The following is a 19,054-nucleotide window of genomic DNA, read 5'->3' as shown; positions in this document are numbered from 1 at the left end:
ATAGTGAAGAGCAATACAGTGGCCTCATTTCATTCAGAATAAAGTTCTACAACATTTTATACATGCGTGTTTTCCTTGAGTGATGCTCATCATGGGTGCCATTGAGCCCAGATGGACATGTCTCATATTATTCACGGATAATGGATGTAGATCCTTTTGTATGACATGAATTTGAGTTTTCCCAGTTTTCCTCTTCTTGCTGCTTTAACACAATCTCTAAAATTGAGCCAAGTATGGGACCTGTTATCCAGAAGACCTGGGATTTTCCAGATAAAGTATCTTTTCATAATTTGGATGCCACTTTGTCTACCAAAAAAAAAAAAAAAAATCTGCTAAACAATAAATAAACCCAATAGGATTGTTTGGAATGTTTCTCTGTTTCACGAATTTTCCGGCCAATCGAAACGAGACAAATTCGCCCATCACTGCTTGAAGGTAAGCCACCTGTTTAATTTAAATGAAGCCTATGGAAGATGGTCATTTCAAAATTGCGGGCTTTCTGGATAATGGATTCCATACCTGTAGTAGGAATACAGATAAAGTGGTATTGAGTATTCATTTGAATGAATTGTAGAGATATGTTGGGCACACGGTAGGGGGAAAAGCCATGAACAAAAAAAACTCCTGCTCCTCCTTTCTCTTTATCCCTATAAAAAGGGACTGCAAGTAAACTGTAACAGCGCCTCATGAGAACACAATGGTCTGGCTGCCCATAAAGCCAAAAAATCCAACTTTTATTTAGTAAATATTTATATAAGAAGAGCAGGAACTTCTCTGCCAACAAATGCAAGACAAATCCTAAAGGGAAACACTGTGCCATGCCCACGGTGCTTTGATTGTATCGCTTTCATAGAGGACGCTGAACTCTATTTTATTGTTGAAGTCCACAAGGTCGTTGAAGGAGAAGTTTAAGTCGGAAGTTTAATAGCAGCATTTACAGAACCCAAACTAAATAAAATGTATGTGTGTAGGGAGCTTCCTTTCCAGCATAATGCAAAGTAGCCCAATATATATACATCATACAAACACCTTTACATGTTCAGTAAAGTCGACTACTTCTATGAAAGCCCAGTGGCCCCGTCCTGTTGGTACAGCCAAAGAAGCGGACGGCAGATTAAATGCATGATATACAAACTAGTCGTCATCCACTTCGGACACAAACTGCGAATGGTTTTCCGGCGACTTGCTGTGAGTCTTACTCAGATGCAGTTTCACCGCGTGCTTGCTGGCGAATGTCCGACAGCAGAGCTTGCATTTGAACTTACAGTCTGTTTCCTCGTCGCCGGCTATGGACTGAGGTGACCGTTGAGCCGCTACCCTTGAAATCTCCTTTTCTACCTTAGTTTGCTGTTCAGTGGCCAACCTGTTCATATCTTTCATTTGGAAACCAAGGTGGGTTTCTAAATGGCTAATGTAGCTGGACGGTGTTCTAAACTGGGATGCACAGTCACTACAATAAAACATGGGGTGCCCTTTGTCCATGTTTTTTAAAAACTTAGTCCCCCCCGTCTTTCGAAGTTGATACTTGACATTGGCCAACCAGTGGCTGATTGTTGTCATAGAAAGTCCTGTAAATTTCGAAATCTGCATGCGTTCCTGAGGGCCGAGGTCCGAGAGCAGATACTTTCCCTCTGAAGTCTGAAAAAGGCTTGAGGCAAACTGGGCTTGGAGGATGAGAAGATGCTGAGGATTCCAGTTGGACTGTCTGCCTTTTCTCTTATGTAACGTGGAGACCTCAGATGAAACATCCTCAAGGCTCCTGGCATCCATCTCTATCTTTATTGGAGCTATTCTTGCAGGGGCAGCATGCTTTGGGGTGGTGGCTTTGGGTAGAACTTTGACCATGTCCGCTATGTCAGACAAAGCATGCTTTTGAGGTGGAGATGTACAAGACTGTGCTTTTGCCGACTGTAATCGCTTGCTTTTTGATTTGGTAAGATCTATGGGCTGGTCATTGGCATCAAATAAATAGCTGCCTACTGGACGTGGAGGCGTTAGACATGCAGTTGGTCTTTCACTTTTGCTCCTAGTTAATTTGGGGAACATGCTGACTGTTTTTGAACTGGAGTTTGAACAGGCTTGAGGCCTTAGTGATTCAGTGGCTTTTCCCAGATGGTTGTTTAAAACAGACTGTAGAGCACTCAGTGGATTCACACAAGGTAAATCTGGAGAACAATTTGCAGAACTTCTTAATGCAGAGCAGTCGCTGATGCTGAGTGAAGGTTCCATGGATTCCTGGATTCTTGCTTTTTCCTTCTCACAGTTTTGCTTTAGCTTTTCCTCCTCAGTGCAGCTTGATTCTCTCCCAGTTGCCTCACAAGAGACTTGCATTGTTGGAGAGTCTTCATCTTTGTCAATTGCTGTAGCTTCAGAGTCTTCCGTTGTCTCTTTTTGATCTTCCATGTCTTCTGATTCTTCCTTTACCTGGGTTGACTGGGGGTCGGGTGGCGTGTTTGGAACATGCGAAACAGATCTACACTTGGGTGCAATGGGCCTAAATTTGTTGGAGAATGTGTTTCTCATTTGCATTACTTGAGAACCAAGGGAAACCGATGGCTTTATGACATCTGTGATCTGATAGGCAGCATGGATGCTGGGGTAAGCACTCCAACTTGGAGTTCCATTTTGAGCCTTGTTGATGGCTGAGGTTACAGTGTTTTCAAGAGACTTTAAGATGTCGCCACCTTCTTTTGATCCATCATCCAGATCTTCTTCTCTCAGATACTGATATTTTAGAGTAGGGTCTAATGGTTTTTCTACTGCATCTTCAGGTTCCTCACTTGTCTCTGATTTTTCTTCTTTGTTTCCATCTTCTGAATTGTCCAATAAACTTTCTTTACATGTCTTAGGCTCAGGCGTTGAGCTACCAGACGGGGAATTAGTTGGTGGCTTGGATGGGCTATCATTAGATGATTCAGACAGAGATTGCATTTTCTCTACAGCAAGGGGATCTAAGACTAGCTGTTTTCCCTTCTTGGAAGCTGAGTTTGTAACTTTTAAAAAATGTCCAGTAACCATCATATGTGAAGTAAGCTGTTGCAAGGTGTCATGTGAACTTCCACATTCCATGCACTTTAAAATTTGAGATTTACAGGCTTCAAACTGCCAGGTGTAGCTGGCACCATTCTGATACCCATAACGATTGTTGGAGGATTGCTGTACATTGCCATTTTTATGTGACGAGCCATGATCCCCAAAAGAACCAGTGGTAGAATCTGGTGAGCATGGCCTTGTGGCTTCAAACACACGTTTTCTTGCTGGGGATACCATCTTTGAGAGTGATGGTATGGGTTCCTTCAAAGGCACTTTTTGGTAATGTTTCGTTTTAATCATGTGGACACTCAAGTCTTGGAGAGAGTCAAACGAGTCACCACAAAACATACATTTTAAGACTTTCTGAGCGTCTTCCTTGTCCATATCACGGAAAGCTCTTTTTCTTGGCTTGGAGTAGCTGGTTGATATACGCTTGTCTTTTTTGTGGTTGTCATCTTGGTAATGGCCCGTTTCGTTCATATGTACCGTTAACTCCACCAAGGTGTCATAAGCTGCACTGCACTGCCGGCAACGGAACCTACTAGCGCCTGTAAAGACGGTGCCGTACATCTTTGCATTTTGACGGTACAACTGGACTGAGCTGAAAAGGTTTGGCTTCGACATCGACTTTGAAGGCATGTTTTGCTGTAAACTTTTGGATAGTGCATCTTGATGCCAATCAAAGTCCGTTTTGCTAGCTCCATTGCGACTCTCGCATACTTTACTCTCTGAATGAGGCACCTTGACATTAAGTCCCAAACTTGTCCAGTAGGAATCTGATAATATGTTGGCATAGGCTGTCTTCATTTTATTCATGCAATCATGCCCCTCTGCTTGAAGCCTTGGAGCAGGGCTGGTTTTTGGATCCTGAGCATCTTTAGTAGATGGGCCTTTGATGTCGCTAATTTTATCGCTGGAATCGCTGACCAGAGACTCACTTTCCCCATCTTGGTTGCATAGATGACTTCCTGGGGAACTCTGGTAGCCCAAACTCCTCTTAAGTTCCCCGCCTATCTCCTGCTCTTCGTCAGTAGGTGAATAAATGCTGTCTTGTTGTTGAGCCGTGGAATTGCTGTCATCATCTTCCTCGTCATCGTCCTTCATTTCATCACCTTTTAAATCCTCTTCATCCTGAAAATAGCCTGCAAAACAAATAGAATAAAAGAGTGATCAGTTCTCTTGTAGGTTGGAGTTATTCACACAAACACTGAACAACAAAAAAGACCAATAGGGTTTAATCTGCTTAAGATACTGGACCTTATCTACAATATTTCGTCTTGACCTACGGTGTTCTTCAGCTTAAGTGAAATACTCAAATTTCAAATATGATAGACAATTGTCTGTACTCAACTGTACTGAGCAAGGTAAGAAATGTGTCTCCTTAGTCTTTTAATTAGCAACCAAGTGACAGTTGGTGGAAGTCTGAATGGATGGGGAATAGAGGCACGTCTAAAAAGCAAGATGAGCAATACCAAATAGGAATAAAAATAAAACTGAACCCTTAAAAAATTGTAAGCCTTGGCGTACAGAATCTTCACTAGCTCTTTGTGTAAGTCACTTTTTTCCTATTTGCAGAACACGCCTGGGGCAAGAAAACTCAACTGGAGGTTAGGTATTGTGCCAAGATACCCAAAATATACCAGATTTCTCTCTCTCTCCTAACGACAGAATAACTTTGCCTGATTTGATAAAAACCCAATAGAGTCACGACTTCCTTGCGGGTTTATAGAGGAAGACAAATTGCAGAATAATATTAGAAAGTTTTTGCTAAAAGCCCAAAGGCCGACTTTTGATGTTTGGACGTTTTTTTGGCACAAAATTCCCGGTGTAAAGTGTAAATCCTTTGAACATCTGCACGCCGCATGCTGACTTAAAGGGATACTGTCATGGGAAAAAACATTTTTTTCAAAATGAATCAGTTAATAGTGCTGCTCCAGCAGAATTCTGCACTGAAATCCATTTCTCAAAAGAGCAAACTGATTTTTTTATATTTAATTTTTAAATTTGACATGGGGCTAGACATTTTGTCAATTTCCCAGCTGCCCCAAGTCATGTGACTTGTGCTCTGATAAACTTCAATCACTCTTTACTGCTGTACTGCAAGTTGGAGTGATATCACCCCCTCCCTTCCCCCCCAGCAGCCAAACAACAGAACAATGGGAAGGTAACCAGATAGCAGCTCCCTAACACAAGATAACAGCTGCCTGGGATAGCTAAGAACAACACTCAATAGTAAAAACCTATGTCCCACTGAGACACATTCAGTTACATTGAGTAGGAAAAACAGCAGCCTGCCAGAAAGCAGTTCTCTCCTAAAGTGCAGGCACAAGTCACATGACCAGGGGCAGCTGGGAAATTGACAAAATGTCTAGCCCCATGTCAGATTTCAAAATTGAATATAAAAAAACCTGTTTGCTCTTTTGAGAAATGGATTCCAGTGCAGAATTCTGCTGGAGTAGCACTATTAACTGATTCATTTTGAAAAAAACATGTTTTCCGATGACAGGACCCCTTTAATAAGCCAAAAATATGTCTGTGACGAATTTCTCAAGCAGCTGGCACAGATTAAGACTAACGGTGTCTATTAAAGAGTGACAACCGCACCTCGAATGTTTAGCGCTTAAACTATCGAAACTGAGAAAAAAAAGCCCAGTTATTAATACTGGAAATTCCGCTGGCGTTATTAATGCTGGGAATAAATTTTATGGTGTCACAATCATTCGTTTTGCCTTAAGACAGGAATACCATCTCGTCTACAAACAACAGTGAGACGTCCCCATTTAGCCATTATTTATTCATAACCAAACTGAATGGATGGTAGATCGGTAGATATATGACATCACGACTTGACAAATGAATTAATGGAAGTGGAATATTTGGGATCAGTGGGCATGATCGGTAAAAATGACAAGGTTTAGAGCAAAGACGAAAACCGGAGTCATTGGGAAGTGGATATCTGCAGCTACGAGAGAAATGTGTAACATTTAACTAAGTAAATGGAATCTCGGTGGCTCACAAGCAACATGTTGCTCTCCAAACACTTGGATGTTGATCTCAATCTCAGTGGCCTCAAAGTAGCTGCTTATTTTTGAATTCCAAAATTCAAGGCAAGTTTTGGTTGCATAAAAACCAAACAGAAACTCCTATAGGCTGCCAGCCCACATAGGGGCTACCAAATAGCCAATCGCAGCCTTTCTTTGGCACCCCCTGGGACTCGCTTCATGTTGGTGTTGCTCCCCAACTCTTTTTGCATTTGAATGTGGTTCACCGGTATAAATGGTTGGGGGTCCCTGCTCTAAGGCTTAAAGGAGATCTCAACCCCCCAATTAAGAAAAGCCCCTACCAACTAACCTAGATTATCCCTCCCCCCCACATACTCCTGAAAATGTCCATGAAATATTTCTTACCCATCAGTGCAAAGTAACTAGGTTAGTAGGTAGGGGCTTTTCTTAATTGGGGGGGTTGAGTTCTCCTTTAAGGCATATGACGCACACTCTCCACCAGAATGTTTCAGAAGACAGAGAAGCATTAAATCCTTCCAAAAAGACAGTTATTAGTTTTAATGGATTTGTGTGGTTGAAAGTGCAGACATCTTGCTGAGGTGCCTTTCTAAAAGAGACCTGCGTTCTTCTAATAAATACAGTGTTGTATTGATGAAGGGAGGGTGCCTGATGGTGTCCCCCTCTTGCATCCTATCCATTCCCTAACTGTCACATCTGGATTGATATACTTTGTACCAGATTTATTTTAATCCAGTGCAATATGCATACTGCAGCAGTCGCATTGCCTGGCCCGCCACCCCGCGAGCGCATGCATTTAAACGCTGGTGGACTGGGGATGCACAGCTCCCCATAAAGCGGCATGCCTGTCAGGGGCACAGTTTTGCAGGGTGTAGGTAACAAGCCTTGCTGGTAGTTCCTTAGCTGGAATCAAGGACAGGATCTCAGCGCTTAAAAGGATACTGTCATGGGAAAACGTTTTATTTAATTCGCATCAGTTAATAGTGCTACTCCAGCAGAATTCTGCAGTGAAATACGTTTTTCAAAAGAGCAAATAGATTTTTTTATATTTAATTTTGAAATCTGACATTGGGCTAGAAATAGTCAGTTTCCCAGGTGCCCCCAGTCGCTCTTTATTGCTGTACTGCAAGTTGGAGAGATATCACCCCCCGACCTTCTCCCGGCAGCCTAACAACAGAACAATGGGAAGGTAACCAGATAGCAGCTCCCTAACACAAGATAACAGCTGCCTGGTATAGCTAAGAACAGCACTCAATAGTAAAATCCAGGTCCCACTGAGACACATTCAGTTACATTGAGTAGGAGAAACAACAGCCTGCCAGAAAGCAGTTCCATCCTAAAGTGCTGGCTCTTTCTGAAATCACATGACCAGGCAAAATGACCTGAGATGCACCTACACACCAATATTACAATTAAAAAATACACTTGTTGGTTCAGGAATGAAATTTTATATTATAGAGTGAATTATTTGCAGTGTAAACAGTGTCATTTAGAAATAAAAACTACACCATAAAAACCCTGAAATCGGTGACCTTCCCAAATCGTTTATTTTTACATTTTTGAATTTCAGTGCTATTTTCTATTCACTTTCCAATTCCCTCTGTTTCTCTTGTTTGCTATAAAGTAACCCCTGACCTTTGCTGTTCCCAAACATATTCTTTCTAGGAAGAAACATAAAGCCTATACATAATTTACATCATTTCATGCAACGAGATATTGTATTTACTGCCACAACACTTGCCAATGATTTGGCAACAAAGGAAAGAATAGTCCACTGTATATTGTATAAGGTCCTTGCTTGGATTCCTTTTTGGAAACGACCGAGGGAAAAAGAAAAGGAATTCTGCTTCCATCAGAGAAACGTTTCGTACACCACACAAAGCCACAAATGCAACAGTTTCATCAATATCTCACAACAACCTTGGGGAAACGGTAGATTGCTGTGCTGTAGGGCAGCCAATGGAATCTCACACAAGGGTTTTGTACATTTAAAAGAAGCAGCTACTAAAAGAGGGGAAACAAAATTACCTTTTGGTTTGGCATTAAAGAAAAAACCCGTCGGGTTTGGGAAACGATGAACAACATTAGGTGGTGTAATCAGCAGGTTATGGAGCATTAATGAAGATTACGGCTGCTGAGAGATAACAAGCAGCAGAGATCAGCGCTATTAATAATTAAGCAGCTTTCTTTTTTGTGCGGAATACATTTTATTCATCATGTTTTGGGAGCGCTGGAAGCAGCGAGTGTAAAGCCGAGTTGTGGTCAGTGGTTTGTAACATTTGGTTAAATAAACGGAACCTCTAAGGCTCGAGGGATTCGCCACCAGAATTTCCCAGGCAATAAAGAATTGCCGAATCCGTCCACGTAGCCCGTTATTGGTTTTAATGAATTTGGGTGTTGAAATCCTGCTGAGGTGCCTTTTAATAATTTTAGCACCTTTTCTGGGTTTGGGCGTTCATCTTCCCACATTAAAATGCTGTTGGAGAATATATCCCCTGAGCCATGTCAAGTTGTTCCCAATGTCATTCTGGGTTTGGCTGTTGACTCCATACATTCAATCATGAGACCAAAACCATTGCCTTAATGGTATCTGACCATTCTCAGTTTAAATAACGATTGGGCAGGGCTGAAAATCCAACCAACCAGGCTATGCTGTGGAGCCCACGTGTATTTAGATTGTTAGCCCAGTGGACCAAATGTTCAGATCATCAGACCAGAATCTTTCCTCTATAATATATATAGCAGGTGTATGTTAGAAAGGAAGGAAAGTGGTGCTCTAGACTTTATAGCCCATGATGAAGTACCCGAAACGCGTAGGGCCTCATGGTGATGAAGTTATACTTTTAATTATGACCAACAAAGACTTTTTTACTTATACTATTGGCCCTGTGGATTCCTCTGAGTGGCGGGCAGGCCTTTTCTTTTTGGTGTATGGCCAACTCAAATGCTAAGTTGGGCATAAACATGAATTGGTCCTTGATAGCGATGGGCGAATCTGACCCGTTTGAGAAACGGCAACTGCTCGTCCGTAGTCCCTGACCACACAAAAAGTTGACTGCGAGTAATATTTATTTATTGCAGAAACAATGAAGCGGTATAATCAATAGCTCGATTTCCATTTGTTACATAGAATTACTTCCCGCTGCTTGTTGTTTAGCTACGGGGTGGCGTTATCAACCTGCAGCCATTTTGTTTTCCATTTAAAGGACCACTATAAAAATGATTTTTTTCTTTTTTTAATAATGATTAGTACTGGAAAAACCTACAGTAAAATAGTTTTATTGTCAAGGTATCATTATAGGAAATGAAACGTTTAGGGGGTCGGTTGCAAAGATACATGTATAATCCTCCTACTGGCTCTTATTGGCTAGCCACAGCCCATGCGTTGTCAGATCATGTTCCATTGCCTGACTAAAAATCCCGTCGGATTGCGGGCTGCATCTGTTCCTTGATGCGGTTTCGCGATCCGACCGCCCGTTTACCCATCGTTATAATCCGATCATTGGACCCTAAGGCCCACGATCGGATCAACCCGATATCGCCCACCTCAAGGTGGGCATATCGGGAACAGATCCGCTCATTTGGCGACTTCGCCAAACAAGCAGATGTTTTTTCTGTGTATGGCCACCTTAGGCCCATGCCACTATCTTCAGAGGACATTATAACAACACTGGAGGGCTATGGGAGGTTGGAGACAATAACAGAGGTTCAAGAGAGATTAGTTAGTATAACGATTTCATAGGGGGTTAAAGGAATACAAGGCAAGAGACTTAATTTGATTTGCCATATGGAGGAAGCACACCAAAGCATTTGGGGTTGCCGAAGGCTTTGGTGTGCTTCCTCCCTATGGGAAATCGAGTATAATGACTGGCTTGGAAGTAGCCTGAGGAGTTGAATGCACCCAAAAAAGTAAGTGGTGTGCTGAAGAAATTGTATATTGATATAAGAGACTTAATTCTACATTTATCGCTTGACTCAAGTCATTCTTTGTATAACCCAAAAGCAGCATCACCTTCTATTTCAAGGACCAGTAACACCCAACTAAATGAATCCAACATCTACATTTAGCAAAAGTCTTCCTTTCTCAGTCTTAACTCTATTGTCTAAAAACCCAGTGTGTCTTCCGATCACTAGATGGCGCTGTGGCGTCTGCAGAGAACACCTGACCAAAACAATATGGCAGCCACCGCTCATGAATAAAAAGCAGATCTCCAGAGAAATTATCCATGAACTCAACACAGAACCACACTGCACATATAAAAGGAAGATAAATGGTATCTAGCGCTTGCTTCTTCCCAGGTTATAGTGGTTTTCCTTTAAGTACTGGGAATTCTGTATCATATCCAGTGTAATCTGGGTTAGTGATCATTACAAATTACGCCGGTGATTAATGAAATACGCCTCCTTGATGCTCTTTTGTTCTACCATCATGTAGCAAAATCAAGCAGCCGAGAGGGGAAAATACAAAGTTCTTCCTTCCTTACTGGAACGGCTTGTTATTCTTTGGTGCCGCATAAAAAATGGCACTTGCGGGCGCCCCTTGCATTGTGTACCTTAGAGTGAATTATTGACTGTCAGGAACAAGTCTACAATTACAATGCACAGATGTTGCAGAGAGAAGATACGACCTTTCCTATCTTCGTCCGGAACAAATAACAGAAAGAATGAAATGATAGAGAACAAGGGGTTTTTATTTATTTTTTTTCCCTCCCCTGACAAAGTTGTAATGACAGGGAACGGTGAGTACCAGGTAGTTATTATAGATCCATTCAAAATGCCAGCGGCCTAAAATGGATCAATGCTGAAATGCTCTTCCGCCTTCTTGCAGGGGATAAAAATGGCAACATTCCCTGTTCTACAGAAAAAGGACACACTTCTTTAAAGGGGAACTAACCCGCCTAAAAAAACCTAATCTAAAAATATTCCGAGCACTTTTGCAATTGAATGTTTCACTGTCTACAGGTTTCTAAGATATTACAGGCTTTCAACTTGAGTCTTATTTGAAGGCCACAATGCTGCCTCTTAGTTGAGCCAGAAGTCTACTGAAAATGCCAACTGCAGAACTGTGCAAGTGTCTTAGAAACGAATTAAAAACTACAAATTGAATGTAAAATGCAAAACAGAAGAGGAAATCAATTACATATTCATAAATACTTGCTGATCTCAAAAATGGAAACAATATGGCACCTCCTTCCCATATGTATAAATACAAATAATATAGATAGAAGGAATGTTCTGGGCACACAATAAGCTATACCCTTCTATTGTACTGTCTAAAGGAAACAATATGGCACCTCCTTCCCATATGTATAAATACAAATAATATAGATAGAAGGAATGTTCTGGGCACACAATAAGCTATACCCTTCTATTGTACTGTCTAAAGGAAACAATATGGCACCTCCTTCCCATATGTATAAATACAAATATACAGAGAAGGAATGTTCTGGGCACACAATAAGCTATACCCTCATACTGTACTGTCTAAGGGAATCAATATGGCACCTCCTTCCCATTTGTATAAATACAAATATACGGAGAAGGAATGTTCTGGGCACACTAAGCTATACCCTCATACTGTACTGTCTAAGGGAAACAATATGACACCTCCTTCCCATATGTATAAATACAAATTTACAGAGAAGGAATGTTCTGGGCAGTGGCGGAACTACCGGAGAAGGAATGCTCTGGGCACACAATAAGCTATACCCTCATACTGTACTGTCTAAGGGAAACAATATGGCACCTCCTTCCCATATGTATAAATACAAATATACAGAGTAGGAATGTTCTGGGCACACAATAAGCTATACCCTCATACTGTACTGTCTAAGGGAAACAATATGGCACCTCCTTCCCATATGTATAAATACAAATATACAGAGAAGGAATGTTCTGGGCACACAATAAGCTATACCCTCATACTGTACTGTCTAAGGGAAACAATATGGCACCTCCTTCCCATATGTATAAATACAAATATACAGAGAAGGAATGTTCTGGGCACACAATAAGCTATACCCTCCTACTGTACTGTCTAAGGGAATCAATATGGCACCTCCTTCCCATATGTATAAATACAAATATACAGAGTAGGAATGTTCTGGGCACACAATAAGCTATACCCTCATACTGTACTGTCTAAGGGAAACAATATGGCACCTCCTTCCCATATGTATAAATACAAATATACAGAGAAGGAATGTTCTGGGCACACAATAAGCTATACCCTCATACTGTACTGTCTAAGGGAATCAATATGGCACCTCCTTCCCATATGTATAAATACAAATATACAGAGAAGGAATGTTCTGGGTACATCAGAGCCTTTAAGTGCTCCACAGCCAATAGCACAATGGTGTCTCTTCTAAACACAGCATATCACCGACGCAGAGATAAAAAGCGACACAGAGCTCTGCCCTACATGTCTCCTGCTTTCCCACCTCTCTAAACGTTTGATAGGAATATAATTTCCTTTTTTTTTAAAAAAAAAAAAAAAAAAAACCAATATGACCTCATTTGTAGAGCAATATACACAAGGAGCCGGTCAGCTGTTAAATGCATCTCAGCGCTTTGCATGATGATGGAGCTAAAATGGAATTTCAATTATTTTCCGGGCACATTTGAAATTGTAATACTTTACTAGGTTAGTGCTGTAGTTCATCCAAATTACTCCGAGTATCGTATTAATCTCTCGCCACTGCGGGCGCCTTGCAGATCAGGGAAGGTGGATAAAAGGAGAGAGAGAGAGAGTGCAGCTAGTGAGTGACCTTCATGCTGTCTCAGTGCCCGGGTGACTGTCTAATTGGCCCCCCAGTGTCAGTGTCACCATAGATTTCTGCAATGGGAATAAAGATTTAGTCCAACCCAATTCTCTTGTACAGGGATCCAAAATCAAATGCACTTGAGAGAGAATTTAAATTCATGCATTTAGGGTTTTACCACTTAATGGGTCGAAGATAGACTAATTCTTTATTCAGAGGGAGCAGGTAGTATTTTTGGGTAGAAAGAAAGCAATGTGAGTCGGGAACAGGGCCAGCATAGGGTCCTGCTGTATATTTAATAAAGCTACAGATTAACAGAAGGGGATGTCACTCCACTGGTTATAAAACTAGAAATGCTACAGAGAAAGGCAACTAGAGTAATAAAGGGAATGATAGTTCAATTATAGAGATGGCTGAGCTGGGACCATTTATACAGAAGAAGAGGCAATTAAGGGGGGGATATTATACTGCAGCTACTGTGTATGTCCCAATTAATTGTGCAGCATCCAATATAGAGGAGTTTAGTGACTCTATAAAGAGATTGCACCCCAGATTTCATCCTTTATGCTTAAACTGAGGCTGTGTGATAATCAGGGTTGGATTGGGCCGGCGGGACATTGAGGGGAAAAAAACTGGTGGACCAGCCTAGGCAGGGGTCACCAACCTTTTTTATATCCATGAGCCACATTTAAATGTAAGAAAAGTTGGAGAGCAACAGAAGCATGAAAAGAGTTCCTGGAGGTGACAAACATGCGCTGTGATTGGCTAGCCCCTACATGGACTGGCAGCCTACAGGAGACTCTACTTGGCAGTTCATCTGCTTTTTATAGAACAAAAACTTGTCTCCAAGACTGGAATTAAAAAACAATCACCTGCTTTAGGGACACTGGGAGCAACATCCAAGGGGCTGGAGAGCAACATGTTGCTCGCAAGCTACTGGTTGGGGATCACTGAGCCCTAGTGTTGCCATCTGTCTGGTTTCGACCTGGACAGCCCGTATTTTTGAAGGGCTGTCTGGGTCACAACTGCCTGCCCGGTTTTCCAAATTAGGAAAACCAGCAGGATTCCCTATGATTGACTCAGTGATTAACCAATTTCCATGTCATAGTCCCACCCCTGATGTCATGGCCCCGCCTCCATTACACCCAGGGTTGCCACTTTTTAAAAATATTCTTACCGGCCAGTGGGTGTGGTGACACACCAGGAGGCGGGGAGATGACGTAAAGGGATAATGACTGTGAGGGGCGGGTGATGACATCACCAGACGTCCGAGAAAGTCTTTGGGAAGGATGAAGAGTAAGACACAGGTATGTTTTTACTGGATGAGGGGCTTAAGGGGGTGGGCCAGGGGCTGCACTTTTGGTGTTTTCCCGCAAGGCCGGTAAAATACTGGTCTGGTGTCAACCTTTGCCACGCCCCCCTGCTCGAGTTAGAAGGGTCAAACGGTGGCAACCCTAGACCTACCCCCTTCCTGAAACCATTGCCGCTGCCCCCGGCCTCCATCCCTGGCCCTGGTCATTAGAAGAAAAGGGTACATGCCAGGTGGGGGGTTTCAGAGGAAGGGTGCAGCTGGGTGGTTGGCTGGAGGAGGCTTTGCAATTAGGGGTGGGAGGATGGAGGGGTGTGGGTGGCCCTTGAGACAGCAGCCTCGGTAGGCCCCCTGGTCCAACGCTGGTATGGCACTTGGAATGGCCCATGGCACACAACTTTTGCCTACAGCTACCTTTGGTGGTGGTGCCATGTTTAAAGGAGAAGGAAAGGTTTGGGGCACTTGAGGGTACCAAATGTTAGGCATCCCCAAGTGATTGTATTGGACTTACCTGAAACCCCAGGCTGGTGCTCCTATCAGCAGAAAACTGCACCGACCCGGGGTTATACCAGTGAGCACCACAGAGCCATCTTCTTCCGGATTCTTCTTTCTTCAAATTTCCCGGGGCAGACGCATTCCCAGTTGAACGAAATAGCCGACTTTTTAGTTAAAGTTCAGCTTTACGTTCTACTGCGCATGCGCAGCCGTGTGAAGAAATCGGAAAAGGGAAGAGAAGTGCTCCGTGGTGCTCACTGGTATAACCCCGGGTCGGTGCAGTTTTCTGCTGATAGGAGCACCGGCCTGGGGTTTGAGGTAAGTATATACAATCACTTCGGGTGCCTAACATTTGGTACCCTCAAGTGCATACCTCCCAACATTTTGTAAATAAAAAGAGGGACAAAAAAGTTGGTGTGCGTAACGCAGGGAAATATTTTGACAACGCCCTTTGTTGTGGCCCCACACCCGATTCCCATGTTCATTTTACAAATTTTTGCAGGTTATGAAAGTTTGAACATATTTCTGTGATTATTACAGTTTTGCTAATGAAGGTGAATTGCCCTTTAAGCTGTGAGTCTAACTTTTCCCAAGGGACCTGTTATGCTAATTCTATTTGCTTATCTCAAAATTGTTATAAAAGTATCTTATCTTCTGTTGTGGGCTGTTCTGGGCTCTCTGCCAAACGCCAATTAAGTTAGAAACTTTGTTTCTTTTTCTGGCTGTTCAGCGCAGAGAAAATCAGGACTTTCCAGTACAAATGAGGAACTGTGGGTTGAGCTGTCAAAAGAGGGACTGTCCCTCTAAAAACGGGACAGTTGGGAGGTATGCTTAAGTGCACCAAGCCTTTCCTTTCTGCATGTACAGCAGCCTTATTACTAAACCTATGGCTGTATGTTCCAAATGACAGGGAGCAGCGAGACTGGATAAAATGATAACAAAATAAGGAAGACGAAAAGGCAACAAACAGAGGAGACTCTTTGTTTAGAATTTCATTGTTGTCTCCCACCACCACTTCAGTCGGACACTCAGTTGACCAGTAAAAGTCAAGTGCTACTTGGTTGCTATGGGGTTACGACCCTGGTGTGATTTTGCAGCTATAATTGTAGTTGTAATTCAGCCCCAGAAGGATTAATGGTTCCCCCGATACAGACAAAGCTGTTGCCTCACACAGGGAATTTATAATAACATTAACATGCCCTTCTGCACAAAGCCCCCTGCAAGCGAACACCAACCTGTAAATACAATTGAAAGTGCAGTTTTATGTCCTATAACTCGTCTCCGCGTGTATATTAATGTCTGTCAGAAGTATTTACCCGGGAACTGCTGACAGCACCTTATTTGCCGTCTAAATTTACATGGTAAATAAATCAGTAACGCTGCACTTTAGTAAAGGCGCCTGTGCTGATTGCAAATACACATCCAGTAAACAAACGACAAACCCAGCAATTTGCGGCTACAAAGTATATCCAAATGTGTCACACTGGCAATGGCAACCCTTTCAGCTCTTGTTGGACTGCAACTCCCAGCACCCCATGACCGCCTTTAGCTCATGCTGGATGATCAAAGTTGTGCTTCAACAGCAGCTGAAGACTTGTATAATAGGCAACATGGATAGAAAATATTAGTCTCCACCTTGCCCTGCCGTCTTTCCCTATTCTCTATCTTTCCCTACTATCACTATCTTTCCTAGTGAACGTTTGCCCTTCTGTCTCCATCTTTCCCTACTGTCAACATTTGCCCTGCTGTGTCCGCCATGCCCTTCTGCCATTGGGCCTGACTGTCTCTCTTCTGTCCTATTTTCTCCATCTCATCCAACTTTGTCTCTCTTACCCTACTGTCTCTGTTTTGCCTGACTTGCTCCAAATTGTCCTTCTGTCTCCATTGTACCTTACAGTCTATACCAGGCCCTGTCTCCATTTGGCCATATTGTCTCCCTTTTTGCCTACTGGCTCCCTCTTGTCCTACTGTCTCACTTTTGTCCTATTTTCTACATTTTAACCAACTTTTACCATTTTGCCCTACTATCTCCATTGTGCCATACTGTGTCCATTGTGCCCTACTGTCTCTACCAGGACCTACTGTCTCCAACTTGTCCTTCTGTCTCCATTGTGCCCTACTGTCTCTACCAGGCCCTACTATCTCCAACTTGTCCTTCTGTCTCCATTGTGCCCTACTGTCTCTACCAGGACCTACTATCTCCAACTTGTCCTTCTGTCTCCATTGTGCCCTACTGTCTCTACCAGGCCCTACTATCTCCAACTTGTCCTTCTGTCTCCATTGTGCCCTACTGTCTCTACCAGGACCTACTATCTCCAACTTGTCCTTCTGTCTCCATTGTGCCCTACTATCGTCAACTTCCACTACTGTGTCCATTGTGCCCTACTGTCTCTACCAGGACCTACTGTCTCCAACTTATCCTTCTGTCTCCATTGTGCCCTACTGTCTCTACCAGGACCTACTGTCGCCATGTTGGCCAACTGTCCCTACGGTCTCTACCGGACCGTACTGTGTCTATCTTGCCCTAATGTGCAGGGCCGGATTTCTGCTGATCGATCCTGAAGGCTGGCTTCCTCCATCGCCCCCTCCCCTTGGATTGCATGCATACGCATCCTTTTTATCTCTAGTCAGAGCGCTGGGACAGGGTGCATAGTCCCTAGTGCTCCGGCTTGGTGCAAATTTAAGTGCGGCTGCTGTCCCTGAGCTTGTGCCGCCCTAGGCCCGAGCCTGCAAATGTGTCCAACTTGCCTACTGTGTCCATTGTGCCATACTATCTCTAATGGGCCCTACTGTCTCACTCTTACCCAACCTTTTCCGTTTTGCCCTACTGTCTCAAATTGTCTTTCTTTTTCCATTGTGACCTACTGCCTCTACCGCGACCTACTGTCTCCATTTGGCCCTATTATCTCTGTTTTCTAAAACAACTTCTTCTGTCTTGCCCAACTGTTTCCATCATACCATACTGTCTAGTTGGGCAAGACTGCGCCCATGTCCACTGAGATCTATTTTGTGAAGTAATTGCCTATGGAATAATTGAAAGGCAAGATGGAATGTTCCAAGAACTTTTCCATATAGGAGCAGACTGGGGTCAATTTTATTTTGTTTGTGCTAATAACTTCCTGGTTTCTTTGATAATCAAATGGATATCTTAATGTAACTATGTGGCTAGTAAATCATACTGAGGTAGCCCACCCCTCATCCTGGAAGAATAGGACACATCAGGGGGGTAAAGGGGACTGTAAATTATGAAGGACGGCTCACTGGTTTTAAAAAAAAAAAAGCTTACCTAGGGTTTTACTTGCCCTTTACCTTCTGCTCTCTTAGAAACCAAAAAACATATCCTGATCTCCTGCCCAACCCCATAGAGTTAAACTGGAAACAATTACCCTGCGCACATTAAATGGAAATGCTGATTTAGCAAAAAAGAATCCACTGAACCCCGCAGCCGATAAGAAGAAAAGAAATTGCGTAATTAAATATTTGGAATACTGTTGGGGCGCAGAACAAACAGCAGCACATCATTTAGCCCACACTCCCAAATACACTCGAGTGAGATAATATTCGCTCTGGTCACAGGAGGAGCAGCCATTAGTGCTTTTCTTGTTGCTGTACATTAGAACCATTGTTCAAAAATGCACAAAAAATTTGTTCCGTATCCAAAGCAAAAAAGCTTTTTATCCTTTTAATTTTTATATATATATTTTTTTCTCTTGCTGAAAAGCTTCTTAGTTAATGCAGCACAGATTCCGGCGTCTTTTCATAAAACAAGCACTTTCTGGGGGTTAAAATAACGACGTTGCGCCTCTTGTGAATACGCCACAAATGTCTTCCACCGGCTTCATAAATGAACCATGTCTAGAAAAGCCTTAGAATTATCCAATCACAGGTCACCAAATGATAGACTCCTGTCTGAGCAGCACACGCTGCCAATCACAGGTCACTATATCGTCATCATTATCACCAGTTCATTGATAAAGCTCCAGCAATTACACATTTCCCAATAATGTTCTTCAATGGCTTTAAATGGGACAGTGGATTCAACCCTAACTGACCCAAGCCCCCCTTATAACCTACGGGTGTCTGACCCAGCTCGACCGTTTATAGCTCCTGGATATATATTGATCTTTACAGGTATGGGATCCATTATCCGGAAACCTGTTATCCAGAAAGCTCCGAATTATGGAAAGGCCGTCTCCCATAGACTCAATTTTATCCAAATAATCCAAATTTTATAATGTGATTTGTCTGTAATAATAAAACAGTCGCTTGTACTTGATCCCAACTAAGATATAATTAATCCTTATTGGAAGCAAAACCAGCCTATTGGGTTTATTTAATGTTTACATGATTTTCTAGTAATCCATTCAGGTCAAAAATGATGCAGTTTATTACACAGGGACGTGTGGTGTATTTTGTCACCGTCCGATAAATAA

General features: G+C 42.6%; 1 protein-coding gene across 1 annotated transcript in view; it reads right to left on the bottom strand.

The window, feature by feature from the left end:
• Positions 1-713: 713 nt before the first annotated feature.
• Positions 714-19,054, bottom strand: part of tshz2.S (teashirt zinc finger homeobox 2 S homeolog) — a 130,164-nt gene continuing 111,823 nt past the window's right edge. Inside the window, exon 2 of the mRNA XM_018238182.2 lies at positions 714-4,175. Coding sequence (XP_018093671.1) covers positions 1,135-4,175 — 3,041 coding nt within the window. The 3' untranslated portion in view covers positions 714-1,134. The remainder of the gene's footprint in view (positions 4,176-19,054) is intronic.

The sequence above is a fragment of the Xenopus laevis genome, chromosome 9_10S, assembly GCF_017654675.1.
Source record: "Xenopus laevis strain J_2021 chromosome 9_10S, Xenopus_laevis_v10.1, whole genome shotgun sequence".
NCBI classification, from domain to species: Eukaryota; Metazoa; Chordata; class Amphibia; order Anura; family Pipidae; genus Xenopus; species Xenopus laevis.
This window is presented reverse-complemented; position numbering and strand designations above follow the sequence as displayed.